The 26,285-nt window shown below is 40.5% G+C and overlaps 1 protein-coding gene across 6 annotated transcripts in view; it reads right to left on the bottom strand.

The window, feature by feature from the left end:
• The window catches only part of BCL2L13 (BCL2 like 13), a 40,387-nt gene continuing 14,102 nt past the window's right edge, over nucleotides 1-26,285 (bottom strand). For 4 of the 6 annotated variants that reach the window (XM_082240570.1, XM_082240572.1, XM_082240571.1 and 1 more), the window contains exons 5-7: nucleotides 22,196-22,265; nucleotides 14,189-14,332; nucleotides 1-6,654 (exon numbers count right to left, since the gene is read on the bottom strand). In XM_082240570.1, coding sequence (XP_082096696.1) covers nucleotides 5,845-6,654; nucleotides 14,189-14,332; nucleotides 22,196-22,265 — 1,024 coding nt within the window. In that variant the 3' untranslated portion in view covers nucleotides 1-5,844. Of the gene's footprint in view, nucleotides 6,655-13,278; nucleotides 13,751-14,188; nucleotides 14,333-22,195; nucleotides 22,266-26,285 lie in introns of those variants that run through there. The other 2 variants (XR_014224048.1, XM_082240574.1) reach the window with 2 other exon arrangements.

Here is a 26,285-nt window from a genome sequence, read left to right as displayed (position 1 = left end):
TTTTCTTCAAAACTGACTTTATTAAAGTGCAACTGAGGGCTAGGGGCATGGGTCTTACAACAAAGCGCCATCAGCAGAGAAAAAATAAACATACCCCTTCAATTTATAAACAGTAGATGAGGGAGCTGGTAACTCCTTTTTAACACTGGAAATAGCAAGTTTTTTTAATTCATCAAATGGCACAAAAGGCTTCAGACAGTAATTTTGAAAATGCTGTACTTGCATAAGGAATTAGAAAAATACAGGTCCTTGAACACTTAACTGATTTGCATGTCACATCAGTATTTCAGAATGCAAATTTGCTTATTATTGAAAACCAACCAATTGTTTTAGGAATTCACTAGAAGCAAACACAATTTTTTTCTAAAACCTCTAGTCATAACTCAAATCCTCTATGCTTTTGTATGAACAGGATTGAAATAGGCTTTTAACCCATATGCTGATGAGTTGCTTTTACAGTTTTGGAGCTCTATAGAGGGGATAAATTGTGGTTTGTTATATAGTCTTTCGTTTATCTCATCTCTTTTGCTCTCACAATCAAAATCCATAATCTTTTAGAGTGCAACCAAGCTTCAATCTCTTCCAACATAACTTAAAGCATTATCAGAGGTAAAATAGGTTCTACTTAAATGAGCAATGTCTGAAAGTCTGCATTGGTTTGTAACGGTTTATACTGCTAGGACAGTTCCTAGACAAAATTTGCTTTAAGTCCTCATGATCAGTAGTTAGAGGGCATCACTTAAGGAATAACAATGTAATCAAACTCAGCTTTCTAGCCGTGGAAATAAAGAGTTCTGGGGTTGATATATGAAGTATTACAAGACAAACCTGCTTTCCTTTAACCACAAATTAAGAGAATTACTGCAGCAGCTGCAGGAATAGCCTCCCCCCTGTTGCAACTAGCTTCTGGGAAACATAGTTTTTCCAGTAGCTACTGCAGTTTTAGTATGCAGCATATCAAACATGTCTCCCTGAAGCTTCCCTGCTGCTGCCAAACAAGACTGCTACAGCACCAGAAATCAGTGCAGGAGTGGGTTAGAGAGTTAGGGAATCAATTTTAGACTTACTGAGATAAAAGCCCAGCTACTTCCTGCTTTTGTTTTGTTCTTAAATAAGTAGCTGGGCTTATTTCAGCCAATTTCAAGCCACAGGGAGCAACACACCTATCACCCCTAAGATAGGTGGTCAAATTAGACTTAAGCTGCTGCTTCTTGCCTTGTTGCTTGCCTGGACAGGAAAGAGGTTTTCAGTGGCAGCCACCTGCCCATTGGATTTTTTTTTTGGGGGGGGGAGGCTGAGAGAGGATGGCCGCCACACTGTTGTCTGTGCATTTGTGGCTTGGTTTGTATGGTACAGTCTAATAATTTTAGGTGTTCCAATGCAGAATTGTAGACCACCCTGTTCATAAATAGTACAGTATATAAATGGGTACCTCTAGGTGACACAATTTCACATGGAATACATTTCTAAAAGTCCACCTCTATGCCTGTTACTGCTAACACAATAACACATATGTTCATGATTTCTCCTAAATAGTTTGTTTGCAGCTCCAAAAACCATATAGACTCCAGCCTGTTGCCTGTGCTATATGAACATTAACCCTGAGAAGTACTGTTGCCAGAGTATAGAATGTTAGTTGTTAATTTATAAACAGACTAGCCCTTCTCTAGTGATGCTTCAAGAAAAGCTGTGAAATAACACTGCTTCAAAGCATCCATCTCACTGCTAAAAACAGACATTCATCTGAACCAACTAAATAAATGTATGACTATATATCACAGAATAAGAGAAATTATAGTATGAGACACCTTTACCAAGTCCTATTTCATCTTGAAGCCCTAATATCTTCAGGAAAAGACTACCCCCTCACACACTTATTTCAGAAACCTACAGAAAATAGAACAGATTATTACTGGTCAATGGTTGAAAGTGGCAGTTCACAGTTCTACACCCTTTAATCTTTCATCTAACGTTCTTTTTAGCATTTTGAAACTAGCGAAATTAACAGGTGAAGAATACCAATCTACAGTTGCCCATTGTCTCTCTTGCCCACCCCCGGGCCAAACACATGACCTTAGTATTGGAAAAAGAAAAACAGTACCGGTTTATCCTAATTAATTTGTAGTGCCTGCTAGAAAAATGAGAATTTGTATTGGCAATAGCCCTAGCAGATAAGGGAGGGGCTTATTTCAAAGCATGCATAACTCATATTTAAGAGGGTATGTAGTGGAGAAAGAAGAGTTTTGCAAATATTCACACAGAGGAAACAACATCCATTTCAAACCATCAAATTTATTGAGAGCTATAGACCATTCCCATCTATTATCGGTTGAATTGGTCTAATACTAGGGCATCTCTAAATACTGAGAACCCAAAATGGTACTATTGAGCTATATTGCAACAATGCTAATATCTAATGACATAGCAGCTATGATTTATTTTACCTTCCTCTAGCATGGGAGGTTCTTCCCCAAAGGCTTTTGGAGCTATAGCTCAAGAATACTCACTATTGGACAATAGGGCTACAAAATAGAAAGCAGGCAAATATAAAAAAGGAAAACTGTTAAAGCCCACTGGAATACACTGAGGCACTTTATTCTGGAAAATGGGTAACAAAGACAGCACTAGAAAAAAGCATTGGAAATTACCTAACCAGCAACTCCCAACCGCCATGGCAAAGTTCCCATCCTGCTGAATCAAAAAGCAAAAATTCCCATATGGTTAGAGGACACTTCACATACAACATTTGTAGGTGTGCATGTAATGTGGGAAGATAACCCCTTGTGTGCACAAACTATGTATTATACATGCATACTCACCAGGGAGGCGAGACTGGCAGTGGCTTCCTCTCAAATAGCCAACCGATAGTAAACCCAGGCTTTCTACCACAACGTGTGTAAGGATACTTCCTCCCAACTTCACAATCATTACAGCCAAACCCTCATCAACTTGGCTACTGTGCTAAAACTACGGCTGAATGCAATTACTTCTGCCATCAGACATCCTGGATGCTCCAAACAATCAAGTGACCATTATAGTAAGATGGAAGACAGTTTTATGGTAAACAGGAATGCAGACTGTCATAGTGGCAACTATCACTCATTAAATGTAAATCAAAACTACACTGAATAAGGGCCTGCCCAGTGAAGTTTCAGGAGTAAATAGCAATTACAACAACATGAAATAAGTAATAATAAATTTGAGATTTTGAAAGGTGAATGGATTAAAAATGAAACTAGGCTAAAGCTCAAAGACTCTTAAGAGTGTCTTTCACCTCCTTACTTTCCCTTTAAATTGCATCTAATTAAGAGCCTAGGGCTTGCCGATTAGAAGGTCGGTGGTTCAAATCCCCACAACAGGATGAGCGCCCGTTGTTTGGTCCTAGTTCCTGCCTGCCTAGCAAGTAAAGTCAAAGTCAAAGTGCAAGTAAATAGGTACCACTCCAGCGGGAAGGTAAACTGTGTTTCCGTGCGCTGCTCTGGTTTGCCAGAAGCAGCTTAGTCATGCTGGCCACATGACCCAGAAGCTGTCTGCGGACAAATGCCGGCTCCCTTGGCCTACAGAGCGAGATGAGCGCCGCAACCCCACAGTCGTCCACGACTGGACCTAACGGTCAGAGGTACCTTTACTTTTACTTGCATCACATACACTGAGACTGTAGCAATTTGCTACATAGTTTGTCTATGAATTCTAGGAATGGCTATAGGATGCTTCCTGTGGCAAAAGAGCATATTCTATTTACTATCACACCCCTAAAATGAATTGAAATTGTTTTTTTGTTTTTTTTGTTAAGAAGCAATTGAGCCTTAAGAATTTTTGCAACAAAAAAATTCAACACAGGTCATAATGAATAGGCCACATGTTGCCAAGACATTGCCTCCAAAATGTAACGTGTTAACACACGCACTGGAGAAGAAGAAAATCACCACTGCCACATGATGAGTATACATGTGTTAATTTGAGATGATGATTCTTTTATTTACAATACATGAATGGAGAAGTTCAGCCTACAAATGTGGTTGAAGGGAATCTTAGGAATTTCCTGATCATCTGTTCTGCAGAGGGTAACTGGAAAAGGCAGCTATGGCAAGGAACTAGAGAAAACCACTACTCAACACTTTCACATTCCTAAATAGCACTATAGTAAAGAGGTACCTGATTGCCAGACAGGTAATCATATCCAATTAGTACACCAGGAGAGGGGGGGAGGGGTTCATTCGGCATCCTTTGGTTAGCAGAATAACGAGGGGGAAAGTTTGAATATGTCTACTATGGTGGAGCTTGGATATTTTAAAAAGTTTGAAAAAGGTCATTTTTTTTTTTAACTTTTGATTTATACACATCTCAGCAGCCCAAACAAGCTGCAGCAATCGCTTGAAGGACATGAGAGCTTCCATTCCATAGAGCCAGCAAACACCAACAGAGTAATATTTAAATTTTGTTTTCATCACACACACACAGCACCAAACACTGATAAGACATACCTTATTTCATTCCTCTTGGGTAGAAATCATACCTGGCTGGATTAAAAATAAACTTTCCACAGGTAGCTATTATCTGGCAAGTTTACATGACTTACTGGCTTTCAGGTCACCATTCACTCTACAGCCAAAACCAGGCAAACAACTGGGAGGGACAGCACAATGCTGCTTCGGTTGAACTACGTGACTTCATTTCTTTGAAGACCTTGTGCTTGGCTTTTTATCAGTGGTCAAGGTCAATTTAAGGCTAAGCGTCTTTCACTCTTGAATTTGTGCAAACACAACAGGGAAAAGATGTCCAAAGCAGGTGCTTATATTTTGACTTTGCAAGTGGTGCCAGTTCAGCTTACAACTGCTGAACATTTCTCCTTTTTATTCATCAGAATGATAAAAGGGTCTCTTTGATAACTAAACAGATATAAAAAACAGGATGCATTAAAAGGGCAAAGGGAGAGGGAAAACACAAAAGTAGCAGAGATCAGATACATGTGAGGGATCAAAGAATATGTCTTCCCACAAAACTCTTATAATTTCATCCCTGCATGGGAGACTATTGCTTTACCCACCCAACATTAAAGAGCTTTAAGAATTTCATTAAATATATATGAGGGGGTAGAAAAGGTATAAAGCAAAGAGGTACAGTGGTACCTCGGGTTACAGACGCTTCAGGTTACAGACTCCGATAACCCAGAAATAGTACCTCAGGTTAAGAACTTTACTTCAGGATGAGAACAGAAATCGCGCAGCAGCGGCACGGCGGCAGCGAGAGGCCCCATTAGCTAAAGTGGTACCTCAGGTTAAGAACAGTTTCAGGTTAAGAATGGACCTCTTGAAAGAAAGAAGTTCTTAACCTGAGGTACCACTGTATTGAAGAAGCACTAACCCACTGGGGTTTTAAAGAGATCTGGGAGGTCAAGAGGAGCTGTGCAATACCTGAGGAAGCCGAGACAATAGAGCTACCAACCTCATGCTACACTGAGCCTCTCATTCAAGAGGTTAAAGGGGAACCAAGAAGCTGCAAGAGCAGCTTATGGAAGGGAAATCTCCAGGGATAACAACAAACTTTCCTTTTCCCCTGGAATGTTCTGTGCCGGTTTCCAGTGTATAAGCATCCCCATTTCTCAGTTATACATACATATTAAATGTGCAGGGGTTTTCAAAATGACACCCCTATATGTTAAACAGGAAGATCCGATACCAGTCCACTAAAAACATGATTGTCCCCAGGCTTAGCTTTATAGTGTACCCTTGCCCCATCACCCTTTTTGCTACATGAATTTCCCATTAACAGCAGGCACCACAACCCTCAGCCAATGCAACTAAGTGTAGATTCAGGCGCTACCTCCTTGAGGAGAGGCATTCACTACTTCTTCCTCAATGCTAGTGCTACACCTACTGCCACAGCTAGGATGGCCACTGCAGCTGCCCCACCATATAGTAGAATTGATTTGCCTTCTGGTAAGAGGATGGGTTTCTCCTCTCCAGCAGGAGTCTTCTCTTCCTTTTCTTCAGAATAGCTTCCCTTTCTGGTCTTTATTTCTTCTTCTGGAGGCAGTATTCTTTCAGGTTTGGGGGTAGCTTTTTCTTCTGACTGAGTTAATTGCTGGACAGGTTTACTCAAGGCTGGAGCTTCAGGTTCTGGCAGCAGCACCTCTTTCCCCTCTTTCTGGTGTTCCTTATGTGAAGGTGCAGAGGGGCCTGGCTTTTTAAGAGACACAATTTCAGCTTCTGGCTCCAGCAATGCAGTTGGAGGTTCTGGGGAAGCAGACTTTGCAGGGTCAGCCTGGAGGACCACTTCTGACACCACTGTTTCCTCAACCCCCTCTGGTATCTCCTCCTTTTCAACATGAACAATATCAGAGTTTGAAGAGTTATTTTCACTCCTTTCTTCCCCACCTCCATTGCTGTCCAAACTCTTCACTTCTTCAGGATCCATAGCCACTTGCTGCCAAGACTCAGGCCCCAACGAGACAGGTAAGCTCTCAGTATGCCAACTCTGACTAGCCGACAAAGAAACTGGCAAGCTCTCCGACTGCCAAGATGTCACTGTGGGTGACTCAGGAGGGCTCACCTGGCCTGAGTTGTCACTAGTTAGGATGTAGATGTCATTGCTATCTTCGGCAATTATTCCGTGGTACTCCTCTTCTTCAGAATCCAAACTAAAAACAGTACCCTAGAAGAAAAATGCACATAATCAATGAAGTTAGCAGCACTTAATTTTACATGATACAACCACGTTACAGAAGAATGGTAGCCTTAATTCAGAACGACCCAGAGAAAGTATAATTGCTACATATACCGTATTTTTCGCCCTATAGGACACACTTTTCCCCTCCAAAAATGAAGGGGAAATCTGTGTACGTCCTATGGAGCGAATGCAGGCTTTCGCTGAAGCTTGGAGAGCGAGAGGGGTCGGTGCGCACCGACCCCTCTAGCTCTCCAGGCTTCAGGAAGCTATCAGCAAGCCTGGGGAGCCCGTGGGAGTTCCCGCAGGGCTCCCTAGGCTGCGGATAGCAGCCTGCTGCACGGGGCGTGCTGCAGCTGAGCGCCCCGCACTTCGGGCAGACAGCAGATAGCAGGCTGCCCGGAGCGCGGGGCGCGCTGAAGCCACGGCTGGGGGGGGATTTTTTTTCCTTTATCCCCCCCCCCAAAAAAAAACCTTGGTGCGTCCTATAGGACGAAAAATACGGTAGTTGAACAGCCAATGGATACAACAGGTTTCCATCAGAGTGCAGATGCATGCAATTATTGGGGGGGGGAGGCAACGAAACTTTAATACTTAAAGAGGTTTGCATATTGTCAAAACTAAGTATTGAACAGTAATTGTCTTCTGTCTGGTTTGAGACAAAAGTATTGTACTTGGATATGGGAAAGAGACCTGGATTCAGTTCTCTACTATTATGAAATTCTATGTGTGTGCATGCACACAAAAGTCAGGATCACTCACCCTAATCTATTTCACAGGACTGTTATGAGCATAACACATGAATCTGGTGTACATTATTTCACAATACACATGCAGCCAATCGGAAGCTGTGCCTTGGTTCCCGAGCATTTTGGAAGTTGAACGGACTTCCAGGACGGATTCCGTTTGACTTCCAAGGTACAACTGTAGTTCTGTAGCAATCTCTCACATACTCTATGGTGAATGCTGATTCTATTAGAAAAGTGCCTCAACTGAAATTGTACTGCATAGGAGTTACTTTTTTATTTCTAGAAATCTATTCAAGAGTCACCCATAGACATAACAGAATTTCTTCATAACTTATAAAAATTCAAAGCCTATTTGAATTAGTTGAACTTTTTTTAAAAATAATAATAATCTGGTATCTGTATAGAGAGATGATGTTAATATACAAAGAATATTGGAGCATTGCTAACCAGAACCACTCGGGCATCCTTCAAGCAAAGCTCTCAGAGCTTCTGTTGATGGCTGCCTTTCACAACTATCCATCTGTGCTAATGGAATGTGGCACATGCAGAAAGCTGCATCAGGGGCTGGACTGCCGCCACACAGAAAGTAATTACTCAGTAAATCCCCATCCACCCTCTTTCCGTGCTGATCAAGCTGTCTCATGAGCTCAGGAGCTTTATGGTGAAGAGTACATGTTATTCTGCTATGAATTGTTCCCACTCCTCTGCCCTCTTCATAGCTCCAGGCTAGCTTGCACTATTCACCCTTGCTTCAGCACCAGAGTCATGTAAAACAAAAATCAGAACACAGAGCACTATAATGCAGACAGACCCTCCCATCAGATGTTTGTGATACTCTAATCAACAATGACCCTGCATCAGAAAACCAAAGGAATACTGAGAAGAGGTCTGCACAGGTAGCAGCAAAGAGGTTTTGCCATCAAAGATATTTTAGTAGGTTTTTAAAAATAAAATAAAAACAAGTAGAGTATGTTTTAAAATAAATCAATACTAAGAAAGAATAAAAAATGTGTTAGGCACCAGAGGCCTAACTTCTGAAATATTACTTCTAGAGAGTCGAGTTCAATTAATATCACTCCCAGTGTCATTTCGCTTATATTGTTTCATACAACTTAACCTTATTGGCCCTGTATTTTACTTAACTGAGGACACAAAACTTGCCCAGGGAAGATCATTCTACAAATACTAAGTTTCTGCAAAACAATTTTGCTAATTTTTGAAGACAGACACTCTGATGCAATTATCTAGGCAGTTTCATTAAATAATCTAGTATCTGACTTGAAAGATTATGCCCCAAGATGAATAACATTAAGCTGTGTATACTACAAATGAGAACATTGTAAGTTGCCTTATAACAAGTCAGATCACTGGGTCCATCTTTCTTAGTACTGTTGACACTGACTTGCTTTTACACGCAGAACATGTGCTCTACCAGTGAGCTACAGCCCTTCCACAACAATGTGGAATTTTCAGTTACATCTAGCCAGCAATACTACTCAAATAGATTTCTTAGCTTCATAAAGGAAAGTTGTTGTTACCTCCATTTCAGCACAAACTGCACCACAGGCTACAGAATCCTTTTATCTGTACCACATGATCCACAGAACAGGCTATTTTATGCCACTTGAGGTGTTATACTAAATCTTCGTACATCAACAGTGCTGTTCTTATCTGAAGGTCACACAAAGGTCTTCAGAGTGCAGTTTGACAGCTTTCAAATGTGCCAGGAATTAGCAGTTAAAAAAAGAAATAATGGAAAAGATAGAGCCATGGAATATTAAGTAGCAATGAAGGAAAAGACATCTTAGACAATCTCAAATTTGAGACTGCAGGCTCCTGAAGAGGTTGGCTTTCCAGGCTTGGGGGTGGTGGGGAGAAGAATAGGTTAAGAGGCTGCTCCCCTAGGTGTCAGCTGAAGGAGTAGGAACAACCTCAATAAGAGGGAGAAATATACACCATGGAAGGGGTTGAGACACAGAAGAGTAAGTGTGTGGGATAGCAGGCACCGAGAAAGGTGGGTGAAGCTGTCTCTAGCATGCAGTGAAGTAAGAGAGTGCTGAAGGTTATGGAGTCTTCTCTAAGCCCAACTTTATTTTGTCCTAATAGGATTCTTATGCTTTTCATTCACTGTCCTGAGCCTTGGATATAGGAACAGGTTACAAATATAAACAAATTTAAACTGCATATGCAGGATCACAATGATTTGTTTTAGTATTTCAAAACAGTCAAGAGTAAAAATGCCTAAGTATCAGGTAGATCTAAAATTAATCAGTCACACTACCCATGCTGCTAAAAACAAACACTTGCTCATTTCACTTAGAAAAGCATACAAAAAGACAGAGGAACTCTCATTCCAGGAGCGGTTAGTCTGTGCAAGCAACACTACAGTGTTATGTACAGTACTACATATTACAGCCCACAATATTCCATTTTCAAGCAGAGAGGAGAAACTAAGTCAAGAGGTAAGCCATCTAAAACAGGAATTGTTATCTAATACTGAAATCTGCAGTAGACTCCTTTATAAAAGTCAATAATGTCTCATAAGCCTACAAATCTCCAGCTAGCATTTATTGATATATCCCTTCCAGCAATTATTTTTAAATTACACCATCCATTATGTTATCCTGGATTCCATTATCTCACTTCTGTAAGCAAGTGAAGTCTGAATAAAGGTACAGTCTTTTACTCTCTTACAAAACACACTCTCCAACAAAGCATGCTGCTATTTTAATACATTGCCTAAAAATTTGTCCCTTGTCATCCAGAGTCAAATCTTGGAATAAAGAACCAATTTTGTTTTTTCACTGAAAGTATGCCACTATTAATAGTCTGAAGACCAAGATGCTTAGAGGTTTTACTACACTGAAGCAGAACATAAATTTTGTTAAGCAAACAAACCTTGGTGCAAGATTCTGGTTGTCTTTCTAATAAGAATGCAATTATCAAGTTCAAAACGGAAATGAATTTTGTTCTTAAACCTCTACCATTGGAGTCTAAAACACACCTACTTACCACCAACTTCAGTTTTAGAAACTGAATGACTACTTTACACTTCTAAAGACAACCATGCCAAGACTGAAAATAAAACCCAGAGTCAAGCACTAGGGGAAGTAGCCTGCTTTCCGTATCATTCTATAAACTCAATCACAATCGCAATTGCAAGGAAAGCAATGCTTTAGACTTTAATTGTGCATTGCAGCTTCTAGTTCGCTTTTTACAAGTCAAATGGATGTGAAAGTTTCCTAAGGCACTTAATTATACTTTCATGCAGAGATTATTAAAGCAGAGCAAGCCACAAGCATGTAAACCGGTGACAAAACAGAATAACAACTTTTAAGCAAAAATAGTTAGTCATCTCTATTCTCAGATCTCCCACAAGTCCTTTTCAATGTGGATGAAACACTGGAAATTAGGACAAGGTTGACACTTTTAAAGCATAATTATACTACTTCAGTAGTAAAGTCTTACCCAAACTGACTGTTCTTACTCTGCACTTTTCCAAGAGAAGTTTCTGATGCAGCAGACACAGCAAACAGAGGGAGAGTGAACAGAGAAAGGGGAGGGAGTATGCGCACTGCACATCAATTTGTTTGTGCTCTAATACAGCTTCAGGGCAAGCTGTAGAGCTAAGCTGCTGCCAAATTAGAATGAACATTTTTTGTTTTGACCCAGTGGAAAACATGGAACCTTTCTGTGACTCTTCTGGTTTCCATCAACAATGTCTAGAGAGCAAGCTATGTCTACAAAAATGCTCAGAGCTAGATCTCTGCCTCTTATGATTAAAGAAGTACACTGCTACCTTGAAAATGAATTCAAAGCAAACCAATCTACTGCCTTACAAGAAGAGAAGTAAAGCAAAAGTATATATTCTGCATTGTTCTTATAATCCTTTTCAAGTTCAGTAACCAACAACATTGCATGACTCTGTTTCTTTTAGGTCAGAAGCTATTGCTTACATATGCAAAACTTTATGAGAACTTAGAAACTGCAACTGCATTTTGATTCTTCCTGATATTGAAATTACTACAAAAGCAGACTTAATGCAGATTTCACTGAAGAACGTTACTCGTTACTCACAGCTCACACTCAAAATGTGTGCAACACAACTTCTCATTAGAAAAGGAAAAGCAACATAGAAAAAATGTCTGGAAACCATCAGAACAATGAAAAGGAGGATATTACCTTTTTAAATGTACTACATTTAACTTTTATAGTCTTGCAGCATAATCCTATGCAGGTCTATTTAGAAACAAGCCCAGCTAGGTTCTATGGGACTTATTCCCAGAACCAATCTTCTTCTTAAAGGTTGCAATTTCTGCAAAAATCCTCCAAATGTCAGGAAATCTACTCTTGACTGACGTTCCAGTACACAATGATGGCACTGGGTGATGAATCCAATATTAAGATTCTATATATTCAGTTTGTAGTATCTTATTGCTCCAAGTGTGTTCCATGTTGCATGACTATTTTTTACTTCAGTCTAATTATTTTCCTAGTCTACAAAATAGCTCATTCGGTCTGGATTATTTCCACTTACTAAAACTCCTGAGGCTGTACCGTTTTTGACACTGCTCCCTCTGTAGAAAGACCTGATGTTTTCACAAAGCTCTAAATCTATAGAAAGACTATTTGTGACTTTCGTGCAAGGAATTGGGAGACCCTCATGACATACTCTTTAATGACTAATGGAACACAGAGAGTTAAGACACTCTTAACTAATCCATTCCTTGCCTCTGCTGGAGTAGATGAACATTTAAGTGATTTTAGTCTTTAAACAGCTTTTAAGCTATCTCCTACCCCCCAATACACATTGTTGTTTCTTCTTCCTTGGACAGGTTCACTGGAAATTTAGGAGGTCTAGCTGAATCTTACACATTAAGCAGCTCAGGGGCAGTACCACAGCTAATTCTCCAATTCTGCTGTACTACCATTAATGAAGACCAGCAAGAACATTTGCTGTGCATTCTGAGCTTCCAAACAGAGCAATTAATTTGAAGTTTCCCTATTCAAGTATTTAAACACGACCAAAAAGCATTGCTTAATGGTAGTACCATGTTTCAGGAAAACTTGAAATATTGCAGTCTCAGTTTTTTAAAACACAAATTTGTTAAACCAAATCAAAATAAGACTAGGTACCAGCCACAAAACTGAACCTTGTGCATAATGACATGAAGATCAAGATCAAAATACCCAAGATCTTACTCTTAACCACAGACAAAATAAAAAAATTCCTTCCAGTAGCACCTTAAAGACCAACTAAGTTAGTTCTTGGTATGAGCTTTCGTGTGCATGCACACTTCTTCAGATACACTGAAACAGAAGTTGCCAGACCCTTCTATATAGTGAGAAGGTGGGGAGGGGTATTACTCAGAAGGGTGGTGGGAATGGGAGATTGGCAGATAGCTGAGATGAGCCACAGAGTAGTTAATCATGGCAACTTTTATTCAGTTTAAAAATTATCACCATTTCAATTCTTTCTTCACCTTTCCTGCACCATTTCAAAAATAGCTCTGCCCTGTTGGTTATGCAGCTTCTGTCAGTCCAATTTTATGCCTGGCTAGAGGTGAATAGATAAGTGCATGGTTCATGGAACTGCCAAGTCAACTACAAACAGTCACACAGTGAACATTCCCTCCCTCTTAGACACAGCTAGGCTGCTGTGTGTTTTCAGAAGCAGCTATGCATTATGACACGCATGTTTATAAAAGGCTTTACAGAAGTCGTTGAGGTATGGAACACAGTCTTCTGAGGGTACCAAAACATCAAAAGAAACAGGAGGGCACAATGCAAGAAGTTATCTACTGGCCAAAAACAAAAAATCTAAGACATTTCATTAAATCAAGGCCCAAAGCATAACCAGATGTAGGAGTCATTGTTTATTCTGCAGGAAGTGGAAGTCATAAAGGCATAATCTAAACACCAGCTCTTGCACCAGGCAAATATGCAATTTGTACAGTCAAGAAACATATTTATTCTTATGAGAAAATAAGGGCACAAAGCAGATGAGGGCGAGGGGAAAGCCCCTGGTAAAACCACTGTTTGCACCCTCCTAGTACACTTTACAAAATCATAATATGAAAAATATATAATTTTAAAGGTTATTAGTATGTTTTTGCTATTTAGATTTTCTAACCACTGACCAGCTTTACTTTCAGAATAAAAACAACTTGGGAGTCATTTCACTAATCCCAGATTAATTCTGTTTAAATCTGGCAGTGTTCTATCTCCCAGAGAGGAATAATCTGTATGCTCACTGTGCTCCAGCTCAACTATCAAGTTGTAAGAAACAGATGGGAGGGAGGGGGCCTGCATATTCTTAGAGGGTTTCGCTGTGCCTTCAAAACACAATTTTCAAATAGCACTTTAAGTGGAACCCATTTTTTCTTAACCCATTTCACACAGGAATCTAGAGAAATACAACTTAAAGCACTCTGAGAAATTCAATAAAATGAAAACAAGCTCAATCTAAATGCATAGCCTGAACTTGTTCATAACTATGAGGTAGCTCAATTCTGCTGCCCCACGAAAACAGAACTAAACTCATATGAAGACCAATGCATTTTAATTAAGATCAATTTAAAAATAATGCTGTTATCTTTGTTCTTGTTCATTATCCTAAATAATATCTATATGTTCTGCTATGGACAAAAAAAATCAACACTGCTTTCCTTTGAACAGTGAGTAAATCTTAAATACAATTGTTGTACAGAGAGATGCACATATCTGTTCATCAACTCTGGAGGAAGATACAGTTGGACATTTAACTTCCTTACCCATCCACCTTGCTGGATGATATAGTCTGCAACATAGTCTTCTAGGTAGGTCACTCCAAAATTCAGCAGTGCCCCAAATGGTTCTTTGCCCTGTCTTGTCAGTTCCATCAGGAATCGCTGAAGGATCACCAGAGGCACTAAAACCTTTGGAGTAAAGAGTGAAGAAAGGGTAGGAGAGGAAGAGACATGATCAGGAATTGCAGTACTTTGGAAGAAAATCCTGCCACTGCGCCAAAGAGTGCTAAATACATTTATTGCGTAAGTATTTTAATTTTGCATGCATGGACATGAGATACAAGCATGGTGGGAGGGCAGCTTTGAAGGAGGCAACATTAAGCCCATATAAATATAAATATTAATAATCTTTTTCAAGTACTCAGTTAAGAAAGAGAATACAAAGAACACAGAACCCTGGCCAAAAAGCAGATTAGTCAGTGGGTCAATCTAGTCTCAAGAATCAGGCAATGAGTTCTCAACTCATCATTCCCTACCCCTCACTACTTCTTGGGCAGGTAAATAAGTTGCTGCTACTGTTGCAGGGTCTCCACTGCTTAAAATGAACAGGCAGTCAGGATGGTAACAGCAATTTGAAAGGGAGGAGAATAATGGACCTAGGTATCCCTTCTTCAAGTGACCCAACGTAAAGTGGACTGGAAAGTTTTGCTGCTGTGCAACATTATAATCTTCAAACGCTCCATACAACACCAAGAAAAACAATTTCAATATCAGCTTCAAGGACTTTCAAATGCAAAGAATGCATTACTGGCAATAGGGTAACATTCTGTACCTTCTTTAACAGTGACTCTTCAATTAAATCACCACTATCTGATCCAATTTCTGGAATTACCAAGGGATACCACTATTTTTGACTTTATCCCAAAGAAGAGTCAATACTGATTTATCTTCTCTTGCAAGATATTCCAATAGACTTGAAATAAATTAACTAGCACCTAAAAGGGTATTTTTATGTGAATATCTGTGAGGAGAGAAAGTCAATGCTGTCTTGGAGTCTTGAAGCTTCAACCCAGAGAGATCCACTTTACTCCAAATAAGCTCCCTAACATGAGTGGTAACCAAGGCTCTCTCCCATAGGGCCACCAAGATAGTAAGCCCTTTCATTATGGGCTTTTAGCAAGCATAGCACCAAGTGACAGTATCTTTTCCATTCAATCATAAAATAGAATTGGAACAATTAGTACCTGAAATAAATATCTGATGGGCTGAAAAGAATCTATTTGAAAACATTCATTAAAAACTAATTGATGTACTATATGTCTAACCCTTTAAGAAGCTGGCAGCTTCTATGAGACTGAAATGTCTATGAGTGCTTCAGAAGGAAAAGGATGGGCTTCTTTCTATCTGTTAACAGAAAACTGGATACAACTGGCTCCTTCTGTGCTATGCATTTAGAGTGAAATAGTCGTGCTTTGCTCTCTCAGAGTGCATTTGGAATCCATGTATTCAGGAAAGTTGTCATCCTGTATACATTTACATGGGTGTAACCCCCATAGAATACCCCAGGGCTGCCTTCTATGGAAATACACACCATATTGGACTGTAACGGTGACCTGAAGGGTTATAGGGAGAGGAACAACATCAAATGCTTGGCAAAGGGAGATCCATCTGGATATGGGACATGGATAAAGTTGTAAAAGTCTGTGCTGGGGTGGGAAGAAAAATGCTACTGAAAATGCAATTTTCACCCATCAGCCCCACTACTATACCAATGGAGAACCCTATCCCCTACAAAGGAAAGAATGAAAACCATCTGCATCTCTGCCTCCTCCTGATCAGTCTGAGGTTTGTCTCTCACCCATACACAAAATTTCCTTTTCCTTGACGCAAAATGTCATGTTCAATTTCTGTTGTGGATGCTGTATAACAGAATTATACAGTACTTACAAAAAATAAAAATCATTCAGAAAGAAGTCCCTTCCTCACCTTCATCCTGTTCAGCAACAGTAATTATTTCCCTTTCCCTTTGTCATTTGGACAAATTATATTTATACAAAAGAAGTTCAGAGCCATAAGAGCAGTTTGAGTTTCCTAGGCCAGGTTCCAAAGAACCATAAACTAGTTCCATGAGTCCGAAAGTGCTTTCAGGCCCGATTTGTTTCCTTAAACAATAGCTCTCTATACCAAGTGACCTTATTTTGAAACTCAGGAGAGTTTGTAAGCTACTCTGATGTGCTATCAGATGCTGAAAGTGAAAAATTCCACTGGACTAACACAACCCTTTCTGTGAGCCAAAGTATTTCTTTGGATTCCAGCTCTGGTATCAAAAAGTTGTAACTCAGTAGAGAAAGATTTTATCAGAATGCAATTTTTTTTGTTGTTTTGAAAAAAGAGGAACATTTGCCACCTTCCAACTATAGCTGTTTTATTTCCTCTCAACCTAGAAGACACTCAATAAAAAAATCCAATCAACATTTGGTTTGCAAGAAAGCAAATGACATTTTTAGCTCCTTGCAGGTAAGTTCAAAACTTTTTAAGATTTCTCATGGTGACCTTTGTATTCTCCTTTAGTTTATCAGTTTAGAAACTGTATAGGATGGAAGGATTCTTAATTCTTTTCATTTCCCTTCAAAATCCTCTGTTAAAGGGCAGGTTTTCAATAAAAATAGCCACTGCGTAAAAGTGGTGATTCCAATAAAGACTGTTTTCAACGCAACCTGTTTTGCAAGCTTTATCTGTATCAGCAATCATATTGTTAGAGTATGTAGTCAAAAAGATGTTACAGAAAAGTCTATAAATTGCAGACACTGCATTTTCTAAAAAGACTGGTAGATGTATGGTGTGATCACATTTGCAATACCGTGTACAGTTCTGGTCACCTCAAAAAGGATATTGTAGTATTAGAAAAGGTTCAGAAAAGAGCAACCAAAATGATTACAGGGACGAAGCAACTCCCGTATGAAGAAAGGTTGCAGCATTTAGGACTTTTTAGTTAGAAAAAAAGGTGACTACGGAGTGGTAAGACAGACGTTTGTACAATTATGCATGGCATGGAGAAAGTGAGTAAAGAAATGTTTTTCTTCTTTTCTCATAACACTAGAATGGACATCCAATAAAGCTGATCAAGAAGAGCAAGGGACCTTATACAGGAGGAAATGTTCCCAAAGTTATGCTGGACCAATGCTGCTTTTCCTAAGAACACCAGCAGCAGACTCGGAGTCTCTTGACAGCCAATTAAGTGCATGGCACACTGGCATCACCCTAAAGTCTGCAAGCAACCATGTTGCAGCGTCAACTTCTTTCAGTGGAAGCCCAATGTCTAGGACATGGCTTAAGTTGATCCCAGAGACCCAAAAAGTGATGAAGATCAAAAGCCATCGTTTTCTAGGAAGGAATGTGGCCTAGCCTATCAGATGTAAACAGATAAAGTGCTCCAAGTCACTACTACTATTATTTGAGCTTTCAAAAGTAATTCTGCCTGTAAATCTGTCCTACAAGAGAGACCATGGTCATGTTACCATAAAGCACCAATGCTGCAGCAAGCAAAGGCTCCAGCAGCTCAGTCAGCTGCTTGTGGCTGGAAAGCCAGACAGGATGTTTGTGACTGTTGCCATGGAAACAAAGGGGCAGTCCATTCTGTACTGAGCACCGGATGTTAGCTCAGTGTGTGTGTCATATGACCCGTACTGGAAGTACATGGGTGGAGTTTCTTCTTGCTGTTGTCGAGTGCAGACATGTTTCTCTGTACTGATATGAGAGACAGAAATAAAAGATGTAAATAGTTTTCTGTCTGCTTCTTTCCCCTCCTGGGAGACACCAAAGGGGAGAGAGGAAGAACGGTGTGTTCCTCTCACACATCTGAGATGAATCGCCGGGACCTCGCCTGCTTATCAGCAGAGTGGAGACGCGGGGAGGTCGACAGGAATATCTGCCGGTGCCTACGCTGTGGCACATTCCTCTGACCTAGGCAGAATTCCAACAGTGGCAGCCTTCGGATGGTTGCTGTCCATCGGACATCTGGATGAGAGGCTGGTGAATTGTCCTCCTCTGCTCCATGGAAGCCTGAAGTGAAAGGCTGATTCTCTGCAGCCAGAAGCTGACCAGAAGAAGCTGACAGCCAAGCCGATGCTCAAGGTATGAGACTTTTAAGGGCTTGAAAGTGTGAATGCAGAATGATTCATTCTCTGCTTCACGGAGAGCGAGTGTGGGAAAGCAGCTCCAATTAAGAAGAGGCCTGCATTCCAGGCATTTTTGTGGTTTCCTGTCCAAGGAAAGGAATGCACTGTTGCTAGGCAACGTCCTTCAGAAGGCTGTGCCTCAGAGAGGAGAAATGGAAAGTTACTCGAGAGGGCTGGACAGTCAGACAATGCTTCAGAGAGGTGAAAACAAAGTTTGTTTTGACTAGGTCCTCATGAACTGCTGGAAGGGACTTTCCAACGCAGCCAGTGTCAGAGTTGCCAGGTGTCAAGAGAGTAAACAAGCCAGCTATTGGATTTTAGAGGCTTGTGTTTTAGAGTCAATGCAAGGACTCAAAATGGATGCCAAGAAGGGGGGAGGCTTGCCTTCTCCACCCCTCCTGACCAATGACAATTATTCATCTTGGTCTGTAAAGATGAAGGCCCTGCTGCAGAATCAGAGACTATTTGGGGTGATTGAAAATCCCATCCCTGCAGCACCAACGCGTGCTTGGGAGTCACAGAATGTGAAGGCTAGGACTGCTATAATTCTGTGTGTCTCAGATGAGCAGCTTGTGCATATACAGCATTTGGAATTTGCGCAAGAGGTTTGGAACGCGCTGCGTACAACGCATCAGAGAGATGCTGGTTCTTCAGCGTTGCTGTATTTTGAGAAGTTGACCAATCTGAGATTAGCGCCTGATGGAGATGTTCAAGCGCACCTGACAGAGATGAAGTATCTGCGTCAACAGATGGTGGAACGCAATTTCCGTCTACAGGAGGAAGTGTTTTGCTTCATGATGATAAACAGCCTGAACCGGACCTACAAGGTTGTTGCCAGTCAGCTTGGTTCCCTACCTGCCGCGCAGTTAACCGCGGAAAGAGTGTCTGCCGTCGTCCTGAACGAACACGACAGACTTGCTGCACTGGAAGTGAAAGACAGAGGGAGGCAAGAACAGAGTTCAAATCTTCCCACCACTGGTGCTACTGGAGAGCATGCCGTAGCATTGAGTGCCGTCCGATGCTATAATTGTGGACAGACTGGGCATCTACAGCGAAACTGTAAGAAGCCGCGACAGTCAAAAGGAGCCAAGAACAGCTCTACGAAGCCTGAGGCGTCAAGCAAAAGCCGTACCAAGTGCCAGGTGAAACCTGCAAAGGCTATGATGGCGAAAGGAACCACGCCAGATGTTGGGAACGCATTCATAATCGATACCGGCGCCACGAAGCATCTCTGCCCACACAGAGAACTGTTTTCGACGTTGAAGAAGCAAAGCTTCACTGTGAAACAAGCCAACGGTCAAGAACTGGAAGCTACCGGAATTGGAACTGTGTATCTTAAGAGTCTGAACTTGACTATAAACGATGTTTACCTGGTTCCAGAACTGAAATTTAGTCTGCTGAGTGCTTCGCAGATTGCAAAGAAGGGACTAAAACTGTACTATGATGCTAAAAGATGCAAAATCTACAAAAATGGAGAACTGTTTTTTACTGCTAAAGAGAAAGATGGACTGTATTTGTTGACTTTTGATCAAAGTGATTACATGAAATGTAATACTTCTGATTCTAACGAAATTTCTCTTGCAGGTGTGACCAGTGTGAACACCAAGAAGGTGGCTAAGAAGGTCCACAGAGCTTTTCAGCGGGTGTATGCTGATGTGATTGGTCCTTTAGAACCATCTAGAGGCAGTGCAAAATATTACCTTGTGTGTGTTGATTGTTACACTAATTATTCTTGGGTTTACTTGATGAAGAAACCGCAGGAAACTTTAGAAAAGTTTCAGGAGTTTTGTGACAAGGTTAAAAGTATGCATGATGCTAACATTGATTGTCTTTTCACAGATGACAAGCCAGTTTTTCTTTTACAGGATTTCCAGAGGTTCCTGGATGAGAAAGGGATAAGACACAAACTTGCAAGTTCCGAGGAAGCATGGAAGAAATGTGTCTGTGTTAGGGTGAACAAAGAATTGCAAAAGGGGATGAATGCGCAATTGCTGAGTTCACATTTACCACATGATTATTGGGCCGAATCTTTAGCGTCCTATCTTCATGTGTGGTTGAGAAAAGTCTCAACAGAGTTGGGATGTTCTCCTTTTGAGAAGCTGTTTAAGAGAAAACCTCCTGTTGCCTATTTTAAGGTTTTCGGGTCTCATGTGAGAACAGAAGCTCCAAGTGGGGTAAAGAATGCCAAAGGCATCTTTGTGGGTTATGAAAAAGGTCTCTACAGAGTAATTTTGTCTGAATCTGGTCAGGTGATTCTCACAAAGTTTCTAGAGAGTGCTCCTGAACAGGAAAGAGTGATTGTTCACACATTTTCCACAGATGATTCTGATGATGATGATGATGATGATGAGTTTGATCTTATTGAGTTCAGTGGTACTGATGATGATGACACTGACAGCTCAGACAGCTCAGTTGTCACAGTCATTGAGAGGAAATCTCAAATAATGACTAGACCCTCAGAAGAGGAGGATAAACCACTGATTAAGCTTAATACTGGTTCTCCAGAGAGTTCAGAGGCTGAACCAGAAAGCAGAGAAGAGCAGCAGCTCTTACGTAGGTCTGAGAGAGCAACGAAGAGTGTACCACCCAAGAGGTATTCAAAGGAGTTTGCTAACCTTGCATATGTTGCTGTTGTAAACGATCAAGGACAGGTTGAAGCTGTGTCTGAGTCAGAGACAAAGGCACAACAGAGAGTTGTTAACCAAGGAAATGTGAAGTCACACAACCAGAGAGGTACATTGGTAAAACCAGTGGCGGGTAGTTCCAAGGGTGGAACTGAAACAACAGGGGAATGTTATAAGTATAACAACTGTTTGTTTTCTTCTCTGGATGACGCTTTGCTCGCAGCACGCATTGATACTTTAGGGGGAGTATGTTACCATAAAGCACCAATGCTGCAGCAAGCAAAGGCTCCAGCAGCTCAGTCAGCTGCTTGTGGCTGGAAAGCCAGACAGGATGTTTGTGACTGTTGCCATGGAAACAAAGGGGCAGTCCATTCTGTACTGAGCACCGGATGTTAGCTCAGTGTGTGTGTCATATGACCCGTACTGGAAGTACATGGGTGGAGTTTCTTCTTGCTGTTGTCGAGTGCAGACATGTTTCTCTGTACTGATATGAGAGACAGAAATAAAAGATGTAAATAGTTTTCTGTCTGCTTCTTTCCCCTCCTGGGAGACACCAAAGGGGAGAGAGGAAGAACGGTGTGTTCCTCTCACACATCTGAGATGAATCGCCGGGACCTCGCCTGCTTATCAGCAGAGTGGAGACGCAGGGAGGTCGACAGGAATATCTGCCGGTGCCTACGCTGTGGCACATTCCTCTGACCTAGGCAGAATTCCAACAGGTCACTCTCTATTCAAAGTAAAGCAAGTTTTGCCAGAAAGTAACTCAGATCCGCTATTATGAAAAGAAATTTGAATAACTAAATTCAGTATGTGCATATATTTGCTTATTTTATTTATTCTGGTTCTAATGATTATGGAAGAAAGTCCTATAAACAAAACTGAGGTATTACCCATCATCACTACCTGAAATGTTGCTCAGCTTCCCCCTCTCATGGTGTTTCGCTACACAGATAACACACAATCATACTTCTTTACCACCAAAAAGGGCTAGAATTTTGCTTTTTTAAAAAGAGAAAGAGGAGAACCTCCATATACTGACTTCCTGTTTGCTGTTTGACTGCAGAATCATATTAAATATCATAGTAATAATGTACCAACTACACTTACTCCTATACTTAAGTGCTAATAAAACCTGGAACATGCAGTACGGTACAGATGAGGCAGATAAAACAGAGTACTGAGTCCTTAAATTGGCACAGGTCTATAATGGATATCTAGTCAATTCAAAGTGAGGGTGATTTGGCAAGTACCTTGCTCCATCCACTGGCATGAGCTGATGCTTCCTGTGTCCTCTCCTTGTATTCCTTGTAAGTTACTGGTCTGTACAAATAAAACCAAAACACAAGATTTTAAAAAGCAAAGCAAAGGCAAAACAAGAAGGCATAACTCCCTTTTCAACAATTTCTGCACAGTCTTGAAATGGTAATAGTAGTACAGAGAGATATGTCAATTCTAGTAATATTAGATTACAGAGTTGGTGAAATGATTTGTGCAATTTTTGTTGAATCAGCTCATGCAGACAACTGACAAAAAACTTAATACTAGAATACTACAACTGAACTCCTTCAGGAGTTGCCATCTTAGTACTACTTTTATTGTGGTCAGTGACTTCCATGGGATGGCTGCAATCAGGAAACCTGTTGAGGCACAGCCAAAACCAGAGCCAGTGGTGTCTGAGCAGGTGCTTCCACCGCAACTGTAAGGCCCAATTTCTGTGGGGATGGCTCAGCAAGATATTTGCAGCTGAAGGGGAGAACTGGGAGCCCACTTAGAGTGCACTCCCAATTGTTATTTTCAAGTCTGAATTATTCTGTGTCATAAAATGTCAGGTGATGAACAGGTGGCCAAGATCTGGGTCTGGTCTGCTGACTGGATACTAAGATATAGTAACAATTCTTGCTTGCCCACCTACTGAACATGTGACTGAATGCAAAATCTGAGAGAGAGGAGAAACTCCCATTACTGTGTGTATATGTCACAATTATATGTACACTTACCTGGAAGTAGCCCCACTAAACACATCTAAATAAGCACAGGATCAAGCTGCTTAAACTATGTAAGAGTGATATTACCTTTAAATCACAGTTAAGCTTAAGGATGTTTTAAAAGTAAACATGCAGTATGCTGGTACATGGAGCAAAAATTGTGGTCACTTTGTTCTTCCACTGCTTCTGGGAGCTAAGCCATGGTTTGGCATAGTGTTACCTCAAAACCCAGACTCAAGATTTGTCTCTCTCCATACAAACCACAGGCTGAAACCAAATGCTTGTGATTTGTTTGGGAAAAACAAACCATGAACCAGGGTTTGGGTACAACACTAAGCCAAAACATGGTTTAGACCCCTGCAGTGCAGCAGCAGTGGGGAAGAAGTGAACTGGCCACTATTTTCACCCAGTGCATCACAGCCTAAAGTGACAGGTTAACCAGCTCAACCCAGGTGATTGGAAAGTTTCCATATACATATATATATCTTTACCTCAGAAGTGAAATTTTTAGTCCTACATAGGACTAAATTGTTCCAGCACTGGCCCCATGAGATGCTACTGGATATATTTCCTTCTGATTGACCTTTGTATGTTGTTTTTCAACAAACACAACACTCCATGCTTAGCAGGTTTTTTCCCTAATCCGCATTTTCCTACTTCTTTCATGAGGATGTCCTGAGCAAGGGTTAAATGCATTTATTGAGTCTAGCTTAAAGACAGCTGGTCTGCTACATCTACTGTACTCAGTACACGAGGGCTGGAAACTTTCATATCACCGTGTCAACAATATAAATGACTTACAGTTTCAATAGAAGACTATACTGCAGATTTTTGAAAGCATCTACATGTTCACAGAACAACTACATGTAGGACAATTAAATAACTTTCCCACATCATTTGCTATAGATTTTGATCAATCTGCTAGATAATTAAATTTACCAAATACAGAAGCTTCCACTTGTGCTACAATTTCTTAACTCAAAGATCTTAAAATGAATCAAAACATCAGCGATGAGCTGCGTGTGTAGAACAGCCATCACAAATCTAGCTCCAGAGACAGGTTTTTCACTCACCAGCAGTAACCAAGAACAAACCTTGGTTACAACCCCCAGTTTGTTTGGAGAGAAACAAACCACAAGCCCAGATTCAGACATCACAAGGTGCCAGACTCTGGCTCATTTCACAGCAGTATGTGCATTATAGTTATCTGGGAGCGAATCCTAGCTAAAAAGCAAAGTATAAACGTAATAAAATAGTGGCCTGGGAGTTAGGCATTTTGATCCTTTTCACAATTGTTTTCTAATCTTTGAGACTTCCTTCTATCTCAATACTGCACATATAAGGCAATGTATAATTAAGAATCTATAATCCCATCCATTCAAAATAGCATCTAAAAGCCAACCTAACACAAATTACATTTAAGGCACAACTCCCAAGTTCAGCACATTTCAACAAATTGCTCTAAGGAAATGAAACACTTTCAGCTGACAACAAAAACTTTATATTAAAGGCATCAGCTTGATCTTGGGAGGGAGCTGTAAAAAAGTATTAAATTGGGACTGTTGGGGGGGGGGGGAATCCCAATGCTGAAAACAAAAGCTTTCATACAACTTCAGTCAAAGTCTCCATCTTTCTCCAAGCTATTGGGAACCAGTAAGTAATCTGTGGAAGTAGGTATGCATATAGCAAAAGCTATGCAATATAATAATTTAATAATAATTTATTATTTATACCCCACCCATCTGGCTGGGTTTCCCCAGCCACTCCTTGCATGCTGAGTGTAAAGATGGCTGGGAGACAGAAGTTCATGGCAGGTCTCCCTTCTCTAAGAGGAAGAGTCAGAGGAGGTGTTAAAGGAATTTAGATGAGAAAAAATATATTTATTGTTAATCATAATTCAATGGGGAATACAACAGAATGGGCTAAGAGAGAAAAACTATTAGCATAAATAAGTGAAAGTAGTAAAAAGGACCAGGGCGGAGGGATGAAAACAGCTGGCTGGTTTCAGAGGGGGGGCGGGATAAGATCTAACAAGGAGAAATGACAAGATGGATAAAAAATACTATAGAGACACATGCAAGGGTGGGAGAGGAAAATATAAAGGAAAAAGCCTTCTCCACTTAGAACCTCTGGATCAGCAAATTCTTCTTAACTTAGGGGTCTGTCATAATACCTCAAGATTAAACATCTGTACTTAAGCTTGAGGAAAGCCGAGCTGTGGAAATCCTTGCCACAAGAAAAATACAGGGAAAGAATTTTGTAATTTCCAAATAGGTATCTGTAGAAGGTGATGCCAGTAATTGCCTGCTGATTATGCCAAACTCTGCCTCCATCTATCACCATGTTATGACTGGCTCTGCCTCTGCACCATCTTTTTTGACTGGTGAGGCTCAGTAATTTTCACCCATGTCAAGTGGGCCCTGTGGGGAGAAAGTTGAGAACCCCTGAATTAGGCAAAGCAATCTTAAAGTGTTCCTGTGATTTTCTGTATCTTAACTTAAAATGAACAAAGCCTGATACTGGTAGAGATGTGTAATGAAGTCAAATTTATACCAAATGTTTGTGACAGTTTTAGAAGAAGAATAATTCAAGGAACTGCTTGTATACAGTATCTCAGTACCTTTCAATATTGACTTATGTAAGAAGGGCTTATAAATACTGGCAAAAAGCTCTGTTTCCCTTTTTTGCTCTGCAACTGCTTTTCTGAATGGTATGGACTGTCTACACAAGGAGAACTGTCGTAAATAAAGATGTGATAGTTTGTATTATTAACATGAGTGGTTCAACTTTCAGATAAGGCATAGTAGAATATAGAAAGTTTTCTATTGTGTTTTATTTTCAAACTATGAAAAAAGTTGCTTTTCAGACCTGAACTTCTTTCTATACATTGCCACTACATGCAGCAGAGTGAGGTAAAAAGTGCTGGCTGTAATCAATATGGCAAAATCCTACGCAGCTTTACAATAGACAGGAACTGCCAAATTTATTAAGCTATTGTGGAATCAATTATCTTATCCCTCCGATACTTGTATTACTAACAATCAAATGTCAGTACTTTTGTTTTATAATATACCAGCTCTACATATTCATTTGGAATAATTCAATGAAATGACCTACTCCCTATCTCATGTCAACATTGAGGGTCTACCCTGCTATATGGAAAAAAAGCAGACTGACTTACATGAAACACGTGTCTGTGCTACCTCAACGCAATTTCTCTATTACTTCCTACTTGTCCCTCTTATTAAAGGCCAGAAGCGCTCCCACTATGAGAATGGGGAAGTAGTTCCAATAGCAGAAGTGCACCCAATATATGTTTGGCAACATCTGGGGTACCTAAAATATAGAGATATCA

This window comes from Podarcis vaucheri (genome assembly GCF_965113315.1).
Source record: "Podarcis vaucheri genome assembly, chromosome: 10".
In the NCBI taxonomy this organism is placed as follows: Eukaryota; Metazoa; Chordata; class Lepidosauria; order Squamata; family Lacertidae; genus Podarcis; species Podarcis vaucheri.
This window is presented reverse-complemented; position numbering and strand designations above follow the sequence as displayed.